General features: G+C 38.2%; 1 protein-coding gene across 1 annotated transcript in view; it reads left to right on the forward strand.

The window, feature by feature from the left end:
• The window catches only part of DPY19L4 (dpy-19 like 4), a 60,665-nt gene extending 46,129 nt beyond the window's left edge, over positions 1-14,536 (forward strand). The window contains exons 14-19 of the mRNA XM_060127995.1: positions 813-933; positions 3,145-3,201; positions 3,917-3,999; positions 6,553-6,685; positions 10,015-10,173; positions 11,994-14,536. Of these exons, the coding sequence (XP_059983978.1) occupies positions 813-933; positions 3,145-3,201; positions 3,917-3,999; positions 6,553-6,685; positions 10,015-10,173; positions 11,994-12,158 (718 nt within the window). The 3' untranslated portion in view covers positions 12,159-14,536. The remainder of the gene's footprint in view (positions 1-812; positions 934-3,144; positions 3,202-3,916; positions 4,000-6,552; positions 6,686-10,014; positions 10,174-11,993) is intronic.
• Positions 14,537-22,028: the final 7,492 nt, after the last annotated feature.

Consider the following 22,028-nt stretch of genomic DNA (forward strand, 5'->3'; position numbering starts at 1 on the left):
TGCCTTTTATTTGCACAAGTTCATTTTTCTGTACACCTGGATTTTTAATCTTTTTAAGTTAAGGGCCCTAATTTTTCAATCCTGTTTTTAAAAAATTAATCTCAAAAGTAATAATGCAGATTGTTTAACAAACCCAAATAATATAGATATGTATGAAGTGAAAAATGAAAATCCTTCCATCCCAGTCCTCAGAGGTCACAACTGTCAGCAATATCTTTTCAGATGTTTTTTTTTTTGGCTATACTGTATATTTGTACATTAGAAAAAAAATCACCAAAAAACTAGGGTAACAGTATACATAAAATTTTGCAGTTTGCTTTTTTGTTTTTCATAAGGATTTATTATTTAATCAGTACCTGTTGAAGGATAGTTAGGTTTCTTTTTTTTTTTTTGCAATTAAAACAACATACTGCAGTTAAAACCCCACATGTATATCTTTATACATTTATGCTAATATATCTGTAGGCTAGTTTACTAGAAATGGGATTGTCTTGTATTTAGAATTTTTACAGGTTCTGCCAAATTGCCTTCTGAAAAAGTATAACAGTTTATGTTCTCTCCAAGAGTACAATTTTACTATACCTCATCTATATTAATGTCTTATTTCATCCTCATTTTAGTAACCCACATGTCTCTTGATTATTTAAGAAGTGAGTAACAATATGTTGCTGAAAATTAGAGGCTAAGCTTTTTCATTGTCCTTCAACATTGTGGTATTTTTATGAGTATTAGGAAAGAACTCAGAAAAGAGAAATCACATAATAATGATGTTTATAGGCTAGCTCATGTATGACTCTGTTTGTCTTTTCCAGCTTGAAATACCTCTGGACTCCTTATGTGTGCATGTTAGCAGCATTTGGTGTATGTTCTCCTGAACTTTGGATGACACTTTTCAAGTGGCTTCGATTACGAACTGTACACCCAGTATTGTTGGTGAGTCATTGTTATTTTGTGTTAAGTTCTTGTTTCTCTTTCAGTTATATAAATGGGAACCACATGAATACAATTAAAATAGCATGAGTATGGCTTCCCTGGTGGTGCAGTGGTTAAGAATTCTCCTGCCAATGCAGGGGACATGGGTTCGAGCCCTGGTCCAAGAAGATCCCATGTGCTGTGGAGCAACTAAGCCCGTGCATCACAACTGTTGAGCCTGTACTCTAGAGCCCATGAGCCACAACTACTGAGCCCGCATGCCACAACTACTGAAGCACACAAGCCACAACTACTGAGCCTGCCTGCTGCAACTACTGAAGCCTGCGCGCCTAGAGCCCATGCTCCGCAACTGGAGAAGCCACTGCAATGAGAAGCTCGCACACCGCAACGAAGAGTAGCCCCCACTCGCCCACATGAGAGAAAGAGAAAGCCCGCGTGCACCAATGAAGACCCAACACAGCCAAAAATAAATAAATAAAATAAATAAATTTATAAAAAATAATAGCATGAGTAAATCGCATTATGATTTATAGGTAGAAAAAAAGAAAAAGATTATGGCAAACATTTTTTAATAATTTCTGATTATAAAAGTAGGGTGTTTTCAATGCAGACTACTTAAAAATAGAAGGTAAAAATATAAGTGAATCAATGTGAGAGGCTTTCAAAAATTAATTTTGATAATATTTTTCTCAGTTTGATTTAGAACTATGGAATGTTTTCAGTGAGAATGCAACATTTACACTGTGCCTGCTATGTGTAATGTGCTTGCAGTAAAAAGATAAATAAAACATAATTAGGGGAATTCCTTGGCAGCCCAGTGGTTGGGACTCCACACTTCCACTGCAGGATTATAGTCTCCCAGTCATAAAAACAGATAAGAAGCATTGATAGGGTGCTGTTGGAACAGAGAAGGGCTAAGTAATTCAGTTTTTTTAGGGATTCCCTTTGATGTATTCAAAGGGAATAAAAACAGAGGTAAAGAAAAAGTACGATATATTTAGTTTTGTTGGCACATAAAATGTGAGGTAATAGTGGTCAAGAAGTGAGACTGGAGAAGTCTAGGAGGGTAAGGTCATCGAGGTCTTTGAGTGTCCTGTCATGCTTGGTGCTATCCCACAGGCAGTAGGAAGACATTGACATGTTTATGCAAGGGCAGAAGAGAGTCAGCCTTACATTTTCTCTCAGCTCACCCTTATAGTTCTGTGAAGGATGGGCTTAAGGGTGAGAGACTGGAATCAGGAAGGAGGCTGTCACCCAGGTACAGGCCATGGAGAATGGAAACGATAAAAACTTCAATTGTTTTGAGAGCTCACTATGTGTCAGGTACTGTTTGAAGCATTTCACATGCTATTCAAAGCTTACAAAGATCTTGTTAGTTAAGTTTTATTATCTGTATTTTATAGGCAAAGAAACTAAGGCATAAAGTGGTTAAATAACTCACCCAAGATCACATAACTTGTAAGTGTAAGAACCGTGATTCACTCCCGGGTTCTTCTAGCTCCAAAGCCCATTTAATTAATACTGTACTACACTGAAGTGGAAAAAATAGTTAGAAGAGTAATAAGATTTGGTGCCTCAGTAAGTATGGGAGAAGGAAGAATAGGGAGAAATCATAGATGTTTCTTAGGTTTTGGGTTTGTGTGACTGGATTGTGGGGTCACCAACAGACATGGGACAATAGGAAGAGAACAGGTTTTGGTAGGAAGATGATAAATTATCTCTAATAATAGTCATGTTGTATTTTGCCAGTCTTTTTCCAGAGGAATTTATGCATTCTTATCGTAGCATAGTAGTATATTGATGTATATTGGCTATTTTTTCTGTGTTAATTCATTGTCTTTTTGTTGTTGTTAGCTGTCTTCATAGCAGTTCAATGTTTTTTGTAAGCGCTTCTTAAGTTAAATTCCTGGAAAAATTGTCAAATATTGACTTACTATTTGAAATATTGCGATGTGCATTACCCTTTTTATGTTCTGCCTTAAATTTATATTGCAAATATGTATTTCTCACTTTGTCTCCAGCTTGATATAAAATTTATTATTCTTCACCCATCTCACTCTGTGAACTAGGTTCCATGCTGACTCCAGTTTCTCGGACTGAAATTGTTATAACTGTAAGAATATTTGATTGGTCATAGAGTCAGTGTCTAGTACCTCTCTAGTACATTCTGAAATATATTTATCCATAACGCTTTTTGCTTTAACATTTTAGGCTCTCATTCTGAGCATGGCTGTCCCTACCATAATAGGTCTCAGCTTATGGAAAGAGGTAAGAAAATTAGATTTTTCATAAGATGAAAATATATGTTATCTATAAGGTAGTGATAAATTTATATATGTATGTAGGATACTTATATTGGAACAGTATTCTAACAAAATAAAGCGTGATATACTTAATAATACGTAATTTTCTACCAATAGGAGCATGATAGAAGAGGTAAGACATTTTTACTCTGATGCAATTTTCTGTAGTCTAATACTGGTATTAATTCAGTTTATAATTGACAAAGGAAATGGCTGAATAAATGGTATTTATTAGTAAATAGTAAAAAGTATTTTGGCAATCCCAAATTTAAATATTTATAAAATAATGTAAACTCTTTGGCTTATCATAATGTAACATGAAATTAATTGCCAGTAAACCTGTGAATTATTTGACTTGATCTGAAATTTATTTGTTTGCTTACTTATTTATTCAGTGTGCATGTGCATGAAAGATACAACTGATGATTAATTGTTTGGTTGATAAAATTATGTATTGAGCGTAGGCAGTGAATTAACCATACAGTAGATTATTTGGGCTGAGAAGAACTAGCAAGAAACTGAAGGAGAGTAAAGCAATTCATGCCATTTTTTCTGTGAGAACAGTGTTGTAATATTGTTTGTCATAAGTTGGCCTCTTAGTCTTTGGAAGTACTCTGAAACAGTTTTAAACTTTCCAATTACTTACACACAGGTTTTGGGGATTTTGTTTTGTATTTTAGTTTTTTCCAAGATTAATGACAGAATTAATGGAACTACAAGAATTTTATGACCCAGATACGGTGGAACTTATGACCTGGATAAAGTAAGAACTGAACTGCCCAAGACTGTTGTTAAGCTATTAATTAATCATTGAATGCTATTTAATGGATTCAGGGGAAATAATAAATTAATCCTTTTCCAAGTTCTTCTCATATATCTCAGGGATTTTACCCTGTATTTTTAGGGATATTTAGTTTTCATTTAGACATATAATTCTAATTTTCTAATTGAACTCATTTCCAACAAAATATAGTATTGATAAGTTTTAGATATGAAACTCTAGCTGTTAAACATCTAGAAATGTGGAATAAAAAGGACCCAATGTTCTTTTATTTAGATAGTCAAGAGATGCTTCTTTTAACCGGAGTTGGAGGTGAATGAGCGGTGGATTTCTAGTCTTGATCACCAAGGTTAACAAGATTTTAAATTTTAACACTCATGCAGATTTTAATACGACAGGAGATGTGCTCTTGGGCCTATAGAAGCTGGGAATTTTAATTGAAACACCTCGTTCCCTCCCCTAACATACATGTATAACTAAGGGACCCTCAAAGGGCTACACCATCAGTGAAAGGATGGACTATCACAAAATAGCCATCAAGTGGTAGAGAAAGATAAGAAAGCACATCTTCCTCGGTTTCAGCTCTTGGTCAGAAATAAAATGTCTCCTCTGAATTTGTAGCAATGCATCTGAATTCACATGTTTGTAGTTTGAAATTATACTTGTCTAATCCAGGAAACCCTATATCAAGAGATTAGCATAAAAAGTGGTTCTGGGATGGTCTGGAGTGCCTGATATAATCCTCAACCCAGGCTACCCAGGATTTCACAAATAAAGCTTCATGAAGATAAACTCTAAAGTTACAAAACACATGAAGAAACAGTTCAACACAGCAACAATCAGTTGTTGGTTGTGATAAGCAATAGAAGTAGACTTCTAGCAATTTCTGGTAATAAAATTTGCTTGTGTCAGTTTTTGCTGCACAGTGGACTACCACAAAACTTAGTGGCATACAAACAATAAACATTTGTTATTTTTCACCATTTCAGTGGTCAGCTGAGTAGAAGCAATTGGTAGGATTCTTCTGGTCTGGGCCAGCTCATCTGGGACTGGATAGTCTGGCATGGCCTTTCTCACATGTCTAGACTGGGTAGGTGTCACTGAGGTCATGGAGTTGACTTAGCCACATGCTTCTCATTATCCAGCCCAGGTGAGACTGGGCTCATTCATAAGGTGGTGGTTGTAGAGTTCCCAAGAGCAGCAAGAGAGGACAAGTCGCAAGGTCAAGCGTGTTTTAAGTGTCTGCTCAAATTATGTTTGCTGTTGTCCTGTTGGCCAAAACAAGTCACATGACGAAGACCAGCATTTCCTCCAAGAGCATACCTATAGAAAAGAATCATTGTAACCGTTTTTCCAAACAGTCTACCCTATGGATAGAGACTATGAAATAGTATGAAAATTTTTAAACACATAGAAGAAGAAACTAAAACTTGAAAAAGGAATGAAACACTCTCAGAAAAGGCCAGGATAATAGGGGAAAAAAGGCAAAAAATGTTTCTAGAAATGAGGAATAGGTTTATAGAATAGGTATATAGAAATGAGAATAATAGGTCTTATTATAACGTCTCATTATTATAATGACACCTCTTGTATGTATAAAAATTATTATTTTTTTAGATCATCCTTAACTACTGCCTATTAATACTTTTTTGTGAATTGTATTTACCTTTGTGGAACACTGACTATATAGCCTTGTGTTGTCATTAACAAAAGAGAAAGTCACATCTATGTGTGTGATTTACCTCAATATTTTAAAAAACAGCAAAGGCCTGAACATTTGACCTTTTACATCAAATGATTGGACATTTATGTCACTGTGTTGTGATTTTTCTGTTTCATTTTTGTTTCCCCATTACTGAGGGCTCCTTGAGGACAGTGGCTGTGTGCTGTCTCTCTATTTTCAGAGCTTGACAATATCACTAGCACATAGTAGGTAGATGCTGAATGTTGAATACAGGGAGGTAATAAATAGGTCAGGACATAAGAGCAGCCCTTTGGGACCTGTCTTGTGAGTGGCATCTGTCTGGGACTTTGGATTATGATTTAGAGTAGAGAAGTCCTTCATGTGTTATCTGGAGATAGACATATGGGTAAAGGTAGGGAAGGAGCAGGAGGATAGATGGATCTGGAAGGAGTTGGGTTCTGGTGGTTAATATTTGCCAAAGACGAATTTGAGAATTCACAGTATCAGCATTGAATTGTCACTCCCATTACCCTGCATTATTTTTTAATAGCATTATTACCACCTGACCTGTATGCTTATCCTCTCCCCCTGCTCCCTCTTGAAAGCAGGGACCTTGTCCTCCCGCCTCTCTTTTTAAAATATTTATTTATCTTTAGCAGTCTGAACAGTTTCTGGCACATAATAGGTGCTCAGTTTTTTTTTAATAAATCCAAAAATGAAATGAAAACTGACACTGAAACTTAAGTGTGCAATACATTTTAAGTTGCTTGGTATTTCAGAATTGATATAAATCAGTGATCTAAATAGTATACTTACCTTTTCAGTGTGTGAATCTTTATGGTTCTTTGCAGAAGGCAAGCTCCAGTCGCAGCTGTTTTTGCAGGAAGTCCACAGTTAATGGGTGTGATTAAATTATGCACTGGATGGATGGTGACAAGCTTGCCTCTTTACAATGATGATGATCTTCTCAAGAGAAATGAAAATGTAAGGCATTTTAGAGTCTACATTTGGATCATTTTTATTTGACTCCTTAGTATAGTTCTGTAACGATGCATATGTTCCTGGTTAGCTAGGAAAATCCAGACAATTTTAGAAGAGTTAATTAGCTTTAGTTTTAAAAAAAAGCTGTATAATACATTTAATCAGGAGAGGCCAACATTAGAATATGAAGTTCTTTGTTTTATGGAAAGTATGGATATATTTCTAGGAGAAACATTTCATTTCCCATAAGGTTTCAAGGGACTGATGTGTAATATTTTATAAAAGGAAGCATTCTTTTGAGAATATCATTGTTCTCAATGAAATTATTGAAGGAAGGCTTTCAGTTAATGTCTTTATACACTTTGTATTTCCAAGCCAAAATTCTATTATTGCTTATAAAACACTGATTGATTTTTCATTATGGGCTATTATTAATAACTTAGTATAATATTAGTATGGTATCTAATTGCTTCTTCTTCAGAGAATATATTATTTTGCATGTTTGGTATGGATTTAAATAGTAACTTCATATCTGAAGGTAATGACCAACTGAACCTGAGTTCTAAATATTCTGTTTTTCAGTTGGAGAGAATTTCATATAGTTTTTAAGTATACTCTAAGCTAAGGAGGAAGTATAGCAATATAGAAGTTAGACTCTAATACAAAGGTTAGACTCTAAGCTTTGTGACCTTGAGCAAGTTTCTGAATCTGGAAGTAATAATAATTCTTACCTCCTAGTTGTGAGAATTAAATAAGATAATGCACTATGCCTGAAACAGTAAAATTTAAGTGTTAGCTAGTATTAATATGTACTATTAAGTTATAATTGTATGTGCGCACACACATTCACATATAACCACAGAAAGTAGAGAGGAGTTCAAAAGCAGGAGCAGTCAGTTCTGCCTACAAAAATCCAAGTCTTCATAAAGGGCATTTTCTTGATCTGGGCTTTGAAGGATGACTAGAAGCTTGTTTGGAAAAAGAATACAGTGATTCCAGGTTAAAAAAGTCACATGAGCCTTGAAATTTGTTTGGCCATGAAACTGGAAAATAAATAAGGCCAAATTCTGGAGGACCTGGAAGGTCATGCTTAAGAATTTAGACTTACCCTAGAGGCATTTGGGAGTCATCAGAGACCTTTCATAAGCCCAGGAGTGGAACCTTAGATCTGTTTTAGAGTTAATTGAGGTCAGGGAACAGTTGAAGCAGGGGAGAGGTCAGAGACGGGGGAGATCTACCTTGAAGTGATTTACCTGAGAGACAACAGCTGCCTCTGATTAGTATTTGCTGCAGTTGAAAAGGTAGTGTTGCTTAGAAGATATACTACTGCATATTCCTAAACTTTACTTTTTGTGGATTTAAACCAACAGACTCTGACATGGCTTTGTTTTCTTTGTTGTCTTTTGATTGGTCTTTGTTCTAATATAGAATTTCAGAATCACTTATAATTAGGTCAGAGTTCTAATTAGGTTCTAATTAAATTTAAACATTTTAGAGTTTTTAGTTTTATGTGACTTGGCTGTGAGAATAGGAACCATTTTTTTTTTCAAATCTTGGTCTTTCTATATGGTGTCTAGTACATAGCAAGTACTGAATAAATTTGTTGTTAAAATAAAATTCAAATTGAACTCCATAAGTGAGACCATACCATTTGAATTAGACACTGTCTATAATTCATAACATGGGACTGATCTTTATAATCTGTGATTATAGGCCAGTGATTTTCAAACCTGGGAAGATGGTGCTCCCAGGGGACATTTAGCAATGTCTGGAGACAGTTTTGGTTGTCACAGCTAGGGGAGGGGTTCTACAGACACCTAGTGGGTAGAGACCAGGGATACTCTTAAACATCCTCCAATGTACAGAGCAGCCTCCATTCTCCCCTGACAAAGAATTATCTGGCCCAAAATGTCAATAGCGTTGAGGTTGAGAAACCTCACTCTAGTCTAACAGTAATGTTATTGCCATTGCATAGAGGTGTTTTTTATAGGCCCCAGTAGTATGTTACAGTTTCCCCAAACTTAAAAATAAGTAAAAAAATATATAAAAAACTATAAATAAGTATAATCTGGATAAAATAGAACCATTCACATGAACTTATTTAACAAAGTGAAATGAGTGAGAAACTTCCTCTTGATTTATTAACATTCTGTGTTCCACAGAATGAGTATCTCTAGCATCTCAATGGACATTGGACCTAAAGTTGCTAGATAGACAGCAGCCATAACATGTAGTAAGCAGCTGCTGAGTATTCTGCAGATAGACTGGAATCTTGTCCAATCTAGGTTGCAAATCTCAGTATTTCCACAACAAACAGTATATGATACTTTTGGCCTAACTTTTGTGGTTATCCAAGGTTAACATTTCAGAAAACCTGAAAAACGTATTAGAAGATCCAAAGCTTATTATCTAATAAGGTCAGCAAAATTGTAATGAAAAACACCACGTAATCAAGACATGAGTTTTAAGCATGCATCCCTGTTCTTTCAGTATTTGTGACAAGGGTCAAATTATTTTAACTTCACTGACTTTATCTCATATATAAAATGAGTATAAAATACTATGATACATGGTAATAAAAAAAAGTAATGGAACGATTACAACTCAATAATAAAAAGACAACCCAATTTAAAAAATGGACAAAGGCCATTTGCAACAACATGGATGAATGTTGAGGGCATTACGCTAAGTGAAGTAAGTCAGATAGAAAAAGACAAATATTCTGTGATATCCCTTATATATGGAATCTAAAAAGGCTGAACTCATAGAAACAGAAGAGTTGTGGTTGCCAGGGGTTGGGAGGGTTGGAGAAATGAGATGTTGGTCAAAGAGTACAAACTTCTAGTTATAAGATGAATAAACTCTAGGGATCTAATGTACAGCATGATGATTATAGTTAATAACACCGTATTGTACATTCGAAAGTTGCTGAGAGTAGATCTTAGATGTTTTCCCCCAAAAAAGAAATGGCGATTATGTAACATGATGCAGGTGTTAGCTAAAGCTATGGTGCTAATCATTTTGCAACATATGAGCATATCAAATAAACATGTTGTACACCTTAAACTTACACAATGTTATATGTCGATTATATCTCAGTAAAACTGGGGAAAAATGGGCAAAGGACTTGAATGGACATTTCTCAAAAGAAGATACACAAGTGGCCAATAGCAGATGAATATAAGCATCCTGAGGGAAGGAATCAAGTCTTAGTAAATATCTTTATTTTCCACAGATAGTACTAAGAACGTAGTAGAGGCTTAATGTATAATTTTGATAAACAGAAGTTTTAAATGTCGTTTAAAGTTGTTGTTTTAATTATATTCTTTCAGATCTATCAAATCTATTCAAAGCGATCTGCTGAGGATATTTATAAAATACTGACATCCTACAAGGCTAATTACCTAATTGTAGAAGATGCTATCTGCAATGAGGTGGGAACCGTGAGAGGCTGTAGGGTTAAAGATTTATTAGACATTGCAAATGGCCACGTAAGTAACCATTTGGAAAATTAAATTTTTTTGAGAAAAATGACTTTATTTAAACTTATAAAAGTATCTTCAAACTTTATTTTTGGAACTTAACTAAGAATATAATTAAAAGTTATATAACAGTGGGGGGGAGCTTATTAAAAGTAGTTTGAATTATTTTTTCAATGTACAAAAGAAAAGTTGGGCAATTTTGCAAAAAAAAGTTTACCAATATCTCGATTCCTTATTTGTTGCCTGTACTTGTGCATGTTCAACATTTATAAACAAAAGATAGTTTGTTTTGAATGATGATTTTATTTTAACATATTATAAAGAGTAGCCGTTTGTTTTGTTATATTCTTATGTTGAGAAATTTCTTGTAATTTGATACATATCTAGAAAAATTGCTTACTAAATTGACACAGTCCTATATATTGGGTCCCTATTATCCACAAAAATTAGTGTATTCAGAGCTACTTTAGTTGTTAGGATTTAACTGTATCTTAAGTTTTCATTGATTTTAGCTATTTTACCAAGCTTTCTTACTTCTCAGCCTACAGTGTATACTGTATACCTGGCAACTAAGACTGACAGGGGAGTTTGCATATCTGGTAATTAGTGTTTGTGTATCTGATAATTAGGCACTGGAAAGGGTGCCTTGACTCCTGGGAAAGTTGGGGGTGAAGGGTCTTAGGCATAGTCCAGTAGGTCATTCTTGTTTGGAGTGCATATTCTATTCAGGTTGCAGCCAAGACCTTTTCTGTCCCTTCCTAATTAATTAGCTCTTTGTCGTAATCATCCCAGACCAGTTTGGAGGTGAGAAATTAGTTTGTTGGGTATTTTTGGGGGGGCCACGCTCTGCAGCATGTGGGATCTTAGTTCCCCAACTAGGGATTGAACCCACGCCCCCTGCAGTGGAAGCACAGAGTCTTAACCACTGGACCTCCAGGGAAGTCCCGAGAAATTAGTTTTTATGATTTCCACCTTTCCCTCTCTTCATGACCCCTTAATCTTATAATATAAACTTATTCTGTTTTCTGCTGTATGTATTTTGAATTTTCTCTGTTGGCACTTGATATCTGTGGTCTTTGGCTTAATTGGTGACAAAATGGAATTTTATTAAACATCAGGTATTCAGTAATTTCTACTGTATTGCTATCTGCTGTCTAGAGCCTTATCCTCTGCTCTTGGCTACCCTCTTGCTCCATTTTGAAGATCAGGTTACTTCTTCTTTCGTGTAATGCCAGGCATGGACTTAAAGTGAATCCATCCTTTTATTCTTAAAGTTGACTCTCTGACATCTTTCCTAGGCATTAGAATAATATTTAGTATTTTATTATAGAAAACTCTTCAAGCTAGTTAAGCTCTCTTAGTGAACCTCATTAAGGTGAAAATGTAAAGGATTGTACTGGATAAGTCACAGAAACTTGCTTACTAATGTGAGTCAGTCCTGCACAAGGAGAAGAGTATGAATATACATTAGAGTATATGTCCATTTCTCAGCCTTGGCAGGCTCCATGATAAGGTTCTTCAGAGGAATGATAGTAGACTATGGAGACATAGCCTTCTAAATTTTAGGATTAAATCTTTTAAAAGTTGGAAAACACTTTATACTGATTTCTCAATCTCAATGGGAAGCTCAAGAATTTAGTGGACATGGTAACTCTTATGAAGAGGCTTTTATTTGCTGAACAATATGAGATGTTTGCTAACCAATGTGAGATAGTCCATGTTTAGCAATAATATATTTCTTCATATAAATATCATCACTTGTACGTTGATTGCATTTCTCCTGTAAGCTTAATAAGCTTTTTAATATTTTGTTTCATATCGTTTGATAGGTGGTTTGTGAAGAAGGTGACAAGATAACCTACTCAAAACATGGAAGATTTTGTCATGAGGTCAAAATTAACTATTCTCCTTATGTGAATTATTTCACTAGAGTATACTGGAACAGATCCTACTTTGTGTATAAAATCAACACTGTGATATCCTTTCAGTCTTGAAAAACAGCAGAGCCTTCATTTCAAAGACTTATACCACCTGAAGTAAAATGCAATTTTCTTCTACCTACGTGGTGTCTTTTGGAAATCAGAGTATGGACATTTGAAATGTTGCTGCTGCTTTTCCCCTCCTGCTGTTAACTGGATCTAGAATTCTGTGGGGGAAAGAAGATCAAACATTACTGTCCTTTGGTAAAATGTCAAATCTGCCACTCTGCATCATTCCAGCCAGGTGTCTTCCTCACTGCTACATGGTCTTTAAAGATTTTACCTTCTAAACTATTGTAAAATTTTCCTCATAAATCTTCATTCCATCATAACATTAGTCTTGAATTTGAATATTTTCAAGGTCAGAGTATATATCTCAAATATAACATTTAATAAATAATTAATGTGATATAATTATAGAAGGAAAGAATTATTCTTTCCCTCAAGGAAGTTTCTGAAGGTATTTCATGGTGTATAATAGAACTGAAATATTACAATAAAAAACTAATTTAAATGTTCACTGAAAATTTGTGGCATTTAAATTAAGACGGAAATTATATAAAGGAAAGTGATTTTTAAGGATATACATAAAGATATATCCAGATTTTCCATGATACTGCTCTCCTCATCTGCTGCTTATGTAAATGAGCACTTTCTTAGTAATATACAGTGTATGATATTGCATTTCATCACTTTATGACTATTAAGTGGTTAGTTTTTTCACTTATGCCCATAAATTTGATACCAATTTAATCATGATAAAACAGTAACTCTTGTTACCTATGGTTTTTTTTTTTGGTTGGTTGGTTGGTTTTTTTTGCGGTACGCGGGCCTCTCACTGTTGTGGCCTCTCCCGTTGTGGAGCACAGGCTCCGGACGTGCAGGCTCAGCGGCCATGGCTCACGGGCCCAGCCACTCTGCAGCGTGTGGGATCTTCCTGGACTGGGGCATGAACCCGTGTCCCCTGCATCGGCAGGCGGACTCTCAACCACTGCGCCACCAGGGAAGCCCACCTATGTATTTTTTAAAACAGACATTTAAAAGATTGTTCAAAATTTAAAAATAAGAAAAAAATAAAAGCATGTTGTTTAGGTTTTTAAAAAATATGGATATGGAGTATATAATCTATTCACATGTTTTCTATTGAAGTATTAAGTAAAAAATTAAATCTTTATCAGAATGAGAATATGAGCAACTAAAGTGAGCAACAATTTCTGGAGATATGTGCAGATGCTGTTTAACATACCTCTGCATAGAGGTGTATTTATGATAAAACACAAGTGCTATTATTTATGAAATGATGATACAATCTTAAACATTAAAAACAAAATGACAATTATAATAAAATTCAGAGCACAGTTCCACAATCTGTTATGTTCCTTTAAGTTAAATGTTTTCATATTTTTAATTATTAATTAAAAGAAATTCTAAATGATTAATTTGGCCTTATAAAGAGATTCAGGATGGATGTATCATTTTAATAAGATGGGATACATATTCAGTTTTACCTTATACACCTGTTAAGTGAACAGATTTAAAATTTTTTCACTTGTTAGAGTGCTGTAAAAATTGCAATTTCATTACTCTGAATTACTACGTTAGAAAGGAACATCTTTCCATTTTCTTTATTTTCTGTAATATATATTTTAAAAGTACAAAAGCACATGCATTCTTAGATTAGCTCTAAGGTGTTTTGTTCTTTTGGAGCTTAAGAATTGTTTGATGGCAGTGTCATATGTCTGGTGCGTTAGTTTTATTGGTTCTCATTTCACGTTTTTATATAACTTTTAACAATTATATTAAGATAGCTACAGGCAGGTTATTTCAGGTTCTCTGTACATCTTAATAGTGAGTCACTAGTATTTAGCTTCAAGCCTTACGAAAATATTACCATAGTTACCTAAGTACACAGTGAATAGTCACATGGTAGTACTTACAATTAGAGGGAGCATGTAAAACAATGTAATTTAAAAGTCAGCTTGCATATTTTTTTTTTTTTGCGGTACGCGGGCCTCTCACTGTTGTGGTCTCTCCCGTTGCGGAGCACAGGCTCCAGATGCGCAGGCTCAGCGGCCATGGCTCACGGGCCCAGCCGCTCTGCGGCATGTGGGATCTTCCCGGACCGGGGCACGAACCCGTGTCCCCTGCATCGGCAGGCGGACTCTCAACCACTGCGCCACCAGGGAAGCCCAGCTCGCATATTTTGAAAGGGAAATAGAACAACCTACTTTCTATGTAGCATGAGATATTTAATTGAATTTTTATTGATTTACTTTATGATCACATATGCTGAATTAGTTTTGATTGTTGTATGTTTTTTGTTTTTGACGTATTAGTAAGTTGCTTTTGCTTCTGTCAACTTATTTCTTAAATAGATTTGGATCCGTTTTTAATTGAATTTTTTAAATAATGAAGTTTTCACTCAGCATCAGTTGAAAAGAAAAATGTGAACTTTATTATAGAAATAATAATACTGGGTATGAAAGATAAGCTTATTTGCTTCTATTTTAGCTGTAGTTAAAACAATAGTGCTAGAAAACTTTCAGGAGCATTTAATTAATTTCCTTATTTGTAGAGTAACAAATGATTAAGAATTCTGCAAGTAATTCCATTTGGGTAACTTACCGTTGTTAGGTATGACAATAAAGATCTACTGTGAAAGGGGCAAAGTTTATGGGTTTGGGGTAGAAGGAATTTCTCAAAGAAATACAAAACATAAATACTTTGCCCTTGATGTTGCAAAACTATTGAAATAAGTGCCTTAATAAGGAGGTTAAAATAAGAAGGTTAAAAGTAAATAAAAGTTTACTTTTTATTTTCAAAAAAAAATTATCCATTTCTTACTTTTTCATAAGAAAAGTTTGGTAACTTTTTCCTCATCATTAAGCACAGAGAAAGAATCCTCACTATGCTGTTTTCACTATTAACTTTAATTCATTGGTAAGCAAATCTTTGTTAAGGGTAGTGATGGGATTTCTAGCCTGCTAAATTAATTTATTTATCTTCTCAAATGCCAAACAATAGAATAAGTAAAACTCGATAAGGTGTATGATATTGACTCTGCTGGTTTACATTTTCTCTAACTTTGGCATCTGTGTCTCGGTGCTTTTTGTTAGACTGGTAGGGTTTTACAGCCTATGGAGTATGCATTGCACTTCTAAATTTTTTTCTTCATTACTTTCTGAGTATATACACAGCATGTTTTTTCAATAACCCAAATTGCTAAAAGCCTAATGTTATGACACTTCCGTACAGTCTAGATTGATTCAAGGAAAAGTAGAAATGGAGGTCAAAGTGGGTTACAAGTTGGGGCTGAAAAATATGCTTTAAAAAAATAGGCTGTTAATTTCTTGAAAGGAACAGTGAATAGCCATCTTATTAAACTTTGTTGTTTTGGGGAAATCAATTGGTTTTTGGCCCTTTCTATTTTTGAACTGTTAAAACATTTTGTTGTCTTTTGTGGGTAAAAGTAGTGTCTCTCTTTATAAAATTGTTGGGGTTTCTAAAAGTTGTATGTAAATCAATTTCTTGGTAAATTTATTTTAAATGCATGAATATTTAAAGGGCATATATTATGAACTATTCTGTGTATTCATGAACCTATTGTAAAGCAAATAACTACTTCCTGATTTACATCTCAATATATTATCTCATTTGTCCAGTTTTTAAAATATACATTCTCTATTGTTGCTATTTGCTAATAGTTTTAGATCCCAATATGTATTAAAATTACACCTCTGAAAAGTTGCAAGTAAAATTGAACAATTTCTTATTGAAATAATAGCTCATTAGTTTTGGAATGTGTAAAATTAATACTTTAAATAAAGTTAGTTGTGAAAATTGCAAAGGAATGTATTTGATTCAGCCATTTTCCATCCATTAAGGTTTCTAAGCATTATATTTGTTTTCCGTAATAAAAAAAAGGGGGAGCATTTTAGAACCATATTTGCTGAATTTAACATAAAAGCATCTCTGAATCATTTCTATTTAGAAGTCTCTTAGAATTTGCAACATTCTAATTTTGGTATGTATAATCTTATGTGCAGTTTTTTGGGTTTTTTTTTGGCTGCACTGGGTCTTTGTGGCTGTGCGCGGGCTTTTCTCTAGTTGCGGCGAGCGGGGGCTACTCTTTGTTGCGGTGCGCGGGCTTCTCATTGAAGTGGCTTCTCCTGCTGCAGAGCACAGGCTCTAGGTGCGTGGGCTTCAGTAGTGGCACGCGGGCTCAGTAGTTGTGACTCACGGGCTCTAGAGCGCAGGCTCAGTAGTTGTGGTGCACAGGCTTAGTTGCTCTGTGGCATGTGGGATCTTCCTGGACCAGGGATCAAACCCGTGTCCCCTGCTTTAGCAGGCAAACTCTTAACCACTGCGCCACCAGGGAAGCCCCTTATGTGCAGTTTTATAAGAGATACACTGAGCACCTGACCACTGTATTTAGTGGAATAATAGCATCAAAAAGAAATATGCATTCCATACTTATAGTGTGAGATATCTCATAAACAACCCTTTCATATTTTAAATTAATAGCTTTGTACAGCTGTTTAACAAAGATGAATACAACTGATTTTATGTATGTTGACGTTTGAATCACATCTACAGCAATGTGTGTGTGTATATATATATATATATATATATATATTTTTTTTTTTTTTTTTTTTTTTTTTTTTTGCGGTATGCGGGCCTCTCACTGTTGTGGCCTCTCCCGTTGCGGAGCACAGGCTCCGGACGCGCAGGCTCAGCGGCCATGGCTCATGGGCCTAGCCGCTCCGCGGCATGTGGGATCTTCCCGGACCGGGGCACGAATCCGTGTTCCCTGCATCGGCAGGCGGACTCTCAACCACTGCGCCATCAGGGAAAGCCCTCCAGAGATTTTTAAGTGGTTGTTTTTTTAAAAAATCATTGTCACCAGTTAGGTTTTTTCATGGGGGCTCCTCACGCTGCCATTCCAACTGTGGGAGTGTATATGTAAACTTTAAGGCTATTAAGGACTGGAGAAAAATGTAGCAGGTCATTTACAGTAGCTACTAATCAACTTTCTCTCTTGATAGTATCATTGTTAAAGAAATAGAATTAATAGAACTATTGCTTAGCTGAGAACTTGGGGCTAGAGCTATTGAATGCGGGAATGGCTATTTTTCAGTCTGATAAATGTCCTATATAAATGAAAAAATAGGCTCAAGTAATTGATGCAAATATTCAGTTATAATACTATTTAGTGGATTTCATAACCACAGTGACAAAGTACAATGAAATGAGGATAATGTTTACCCTGTAGGGTAAGTGGTGAGAAATAAAAATCAGATTTTAAGTAAAGCATTTTAAGTTCTTGCTACATAGCTAGTGTTTTGTAAATGTAATTTATTATTATTTACTATTATTTTCTCACATTAAGTTTTTGTCCAGTTCCTAATACATAGCAATGTAAGCACTTTCACAGCTCCTATACAGTATTGTCTTTTAAAAAGCATTAAGTGTTGCATTAGAAATTAATTCTTCAAGAGTTAGCCCTAAGGGGGAGAAAAAAACAGCCCTCAGGATGAGCTTATTAAATAAAATATAAGTATATTGGACCAAGTAACTAGCAATATATATTTACATGATTCTAAGGACTTATAATTTTTATAAGCAAAAAAAGTGATATATATAATATTTTAAAAATTTGAGATCCTTTTTTACCCCTACTCAGTGAGCATTAATATAAACAAATCTCAGCCATTCTATTATTACCTTATATGATTGGATTTGAATTTTGAGTCATCTTTAATGGTGAAATGCAAAGAATTTTCATGGTCATACTTTATTTATAGGACGAGCTCTGAAATTAATCCTGCTTTAGTCACATGAAACATGTATATATGACCAGAGTTAGGGTCTGGTTTCTTTTCATCACTACCTGCTTCCCTGGAGCAGAGAACCAGCTGGAAACTCCTGTTTTACAGTTGCTAACTTAATACAGATGGAAGCAGAGAAACAGTGATGTCATGTCATTTTGTTCCAATCACAACTGGGGAATCCTCTAGTTAAACGCTTCCACTTGCAAAGAGCAGAAGTTAACGTACCTTAAAAGTTAAGGAGGGGTCTTCCCTGGTGGTGCAGTGGTTGAGAGTCCGCCTGCCGATGCAGGGGACACGGGTTCGTGCCCCGGTCCGGGAAGATCTCACATGCCATGGAGCGGCTAGGCCCGTGAGCCATGGCAGCTGAGCCTGCGCTTCTGGAGCCTGTGCTCCGCAACGGGAGAGGCCACAACAGTGAGAGGCCCGGGTACCGGAAAAAAAAAAAAAATGTTAAGGAGGGAGGAGTTTCATTGTGGAAATAAATATCAGGAGCCAAGACCTCTTAAGTAACCAGTGTCTCTCATTTGCTGCATGGTCCCTCACCAGACATCTGCATCTCACTGCCTCTCCTCTGTTCTCTTAACAGTTAGTTAACCAGTGTCTCTCATTTGCTGCATGGTCCCTCACCAGACATCTGCATCTCACTGCATCTCCTCTGTTCTCTTAACAGTTAGTTAACCAGTGTCTCTCATTTGCTGCATGGTCCCTCACCAGACATCTGCATCTCACTGCATCTCCTCTGTTCTCTTAACAGTTAGTGAACCAGTGTCTCTCATTTGCTGCATGGTCCCTCACCAGACATCTGCATCTCACTGCCTCTCCTCTGTTCTCTTAACAGTTAGTTAACCAGTGTCTCTCATTTGCTGCATGGTCCCTCACCAGACATCTGCATCTCACTGCCTCTCCTCTGTTCTCTTAACAGTTAGTTAACCAGTGTCTCTCATTTGCTGCATGGTTCCTCACCAGACATCTGCATCTCACTGCCTCTCCTCTGTTCTCTTAACAGTTAGTTAACCAGTGTCTCTCATTTGCTGCATGGTCCCTCACCAGACATCTGCATCTCACTGCATCTCCTCTGTTCTCTTAACAGTTAGTTACCTATGCTTACTCATTTCCTGCTTTTTTATTCCTTTGGCTTGGCCCGTTCCTAAATCTGGGTCATGGCATCATTTCAGCTTCAACTCCAATTTTTTAATTGCATTGATCTATTAGATTCATTTCAAGTTTCTGAGAGAGGGAATCTGGCATAGCTTGAATTTTTGGACTAGGCCACTGGCCATATTTAGTAACAATGAACACTTATTGAGCATTTACTTTGTACTAGTCACTATACTATATGCTTTGACATAATTCTTTCATTTAATTCTTTAACAACTCTATAGAATAATTAGTATTATTATGTCCATTTTATAGATAATGTTCATACAGCAAGTAAATGTTGTAACTGGGATTTAAAGCTAGATTTGCTCTCTTGGCTGGCTTCTGGCATTTATCTCAGATTTACGGGAATAGGAGATCTAGGAGATGGGGACCTCTTTGGCAGAAAGAACTGAGCAGCAACCTCTGCCGAAGAGGTTGACACAGGCTGGGACCTGGGACCCTTTGCTGCACTGCTACAGTGCCTGTACCTGGACAAACGTCTCCTCCAGCTACAAAATATTGATACAAAGAAACTATAAGGGACTAAAAATAACTATGTGCATGCACAGTTGGGACGAATTATGAGCAAAAAATACAAAAAGACAAAAAAAAAAAACCCAAACTAACTGCCACTTATGAAGACCCGGAGCAAAAGCAGGGTACTACTGCACATGCCCCCTGCACACACCACCACCAAAGGGGTGGGCAAAACACTTAAGTCATCGCTCTGGCCCGACCCCTGCACACACCCCTACCATCACCCCATATAAGGAAGCAGCTCGCCGCCATCAGGGAGTGAGCAAGAGAACCTTACTTGTTATTGCTTCTCCTTGGTGCAGCAGGGTCCCCAATAAAGCGTTGTCTGAATTTCTTGACTGGCCTCTGATCAATTTCTATTGACTGGGGAAGGCCAAGAGCCCTGTTCAATATCAGTCCCAGATTATTCTCAGGTGCGTAAGCTTTATTCAAGGAAACAGAAGCCAAGAGACCATGTGATAGAGGCTAACGTGAGATCTCAGTGTAGCAGTTCTAGCTAGAGCCGTCTGAGTGCAGCTGCACAGTGCACAAAGGGCCCTCTGCCTGGAATCTAGGCAACTGCAGCAAGGATGGGCACCCCGGGAAGCGCCCCTGGTGGGTGGTCTGTGTTGAGACCAAGTCTCGGGTTGGTTAACGCTGCGAGGCATCCTGAAATCGACGAGTATTTAGAGAATACTGCTTGGCACTAATTAATGGAAACCGAGTTGACAAAGTGAAGGGAAGCCTAACCCTCCCGCAGCAAACAACTGCAAAGGCTCGGTGGCCAATTGCCCAGGAAGCGAATGGACAGGGGGCGGGGCCCGCCGCCAATCGAGGGGAGCGGATTGGTTGCTGAGGATCGGGGAGCGGAGTCACGTCCTAGTGTCTGGGAGCTCCGGCATCCCCGTCGCAGACCGCAGCTTTCCTGCCTGCATCCCGGAGCGTCTGGGTCTCAGGTTTCCGCGTCTGCCGTTGCTTCTTCCTTTCCTGCTGGGCTTCAGAGAGCCCCGCGCTCCCCCAGACGGCTTCACAGGGTCGCGGGCCCCGCCCCTCCTTGTCGCCTCCGCGGGACCCCCGGAGGGCGTCACACCTCGTGCCGGTGGCCTCGGGAGCACAGCCTAGCGACCCAGGTCCGCGCTTGTCCGGGGCGCGGCCGGTTTGAACTGCTCGGAGGCGGCCAGCGGCTGCCCGGCTGCGACTCGCGCGGGCCTCGGCGGGGGCGTGCCCAGGTGCGCGTCGAGGTGCAGCTGCCCAGTAGACACTGTAATCCCGCCGGCGGGCGGAGCAGCGGGTGCGCCGCTCCCCGCGTGGATACCGGCGGGCGCCGGGCGGCGAGGCGCCGTCCCAGCTCCGCGGCCCCCGGGTCCATTCCCCAGGCTGCGCCTGCATCGCCGCCGCCGGGGGAATGGAGGTGGCCGATTGCCGCGCGACGTCGGGACACCGGGGAAGCGGAAAGGGAGAGCCTGGGACATCGGGGTCCGCGGCCAGTCGGGGGCCCGAGAGTTCTGGAGTCCTGTGGGTGATGCTCGCGCCCTTTCTTGGGTCCTCCCAGAGGCACTAATGTTCGCAAGCGTTGGTTTTGATTTTATGGGGCGGATGCAAGTAGCCAGCAGTTTGGGGCGCAGCTGCAAACACAAATGGAGTGAAGCGCCGCCGGAGCGGTGGGGACTCTGGCTCTTGGGTGCGCTCACTTACTGCTACCCTCTCCCGGACGCTACTGGTAGAGTTGACCTTCTCTGAGACTAATTCCACTACAGCTACTTAGAACTGCAGGTTGGGGGCGGGGTGGTCGGGAAGTGGTGAGGCTTTGATTCCCTTATTGTTCTGAAGTTTTCGAAGTGTGGTCATGGGAAAGATTTGGCGCCTACTTGGGAGCTGGGAATGACCTGGTGAAGAGTTCAAGGCACCTTGATGGGAAGAAGGAGCAAACCTAGTCAAAGCAAAGTGCAGCAGTCGAGTGTGGATGGAGGGCGCCCCTGCTCCAGGAAGGTCTGGGGCCTCAGCCTGGGCCGCGCTCTCCCTGCGGCCCAGGCAGTGGGTGTCTCTGGTGATAAGGGTGTCCTTTTACCTCCAGAGGCAGGGAGGAAACCTTTCACATGGGAGACTCAGTTCCTGCCCTCAGGAGGACAGGGAGGAGGGTCAGTGTCCCTCTTGTATCAGCTATTTCTTAAGTAACTTTAATGCAAAATAATTAATATGCCACTTAGGCATATTTGGCGGCAGCCTGCCCTGAGCCCCAATACTCCTTGAGATGATCAGTTTATTATGAAAGGATATAACTGAGGAACAGCCAGATGGAAGAGATGCACAGGTCAAGGCGCAATGAAACAGTGCAGAGCTTCCGTGTCCTCTCTGAGCTCGCAGCTCTCCCTGAATCTCCACTTGGTCACCAGCCTTG

This window comes from Lagenorhynchus albirostris, chromosome 17 (genome assembly GCF_949774975.1).
Source record: "Lagenorhynchus albirostris chromosome 17, mLagAlb1.1, whole genome shotgun sequence".
Taxonomy (NCBI): domain Eukaryota; kingdom Metazoa; phylum Chordata; class Mammalia; order Artiodactyla; family Delphinidae; genus Lagenorhynchus; species Lagenorhynchus albirostris.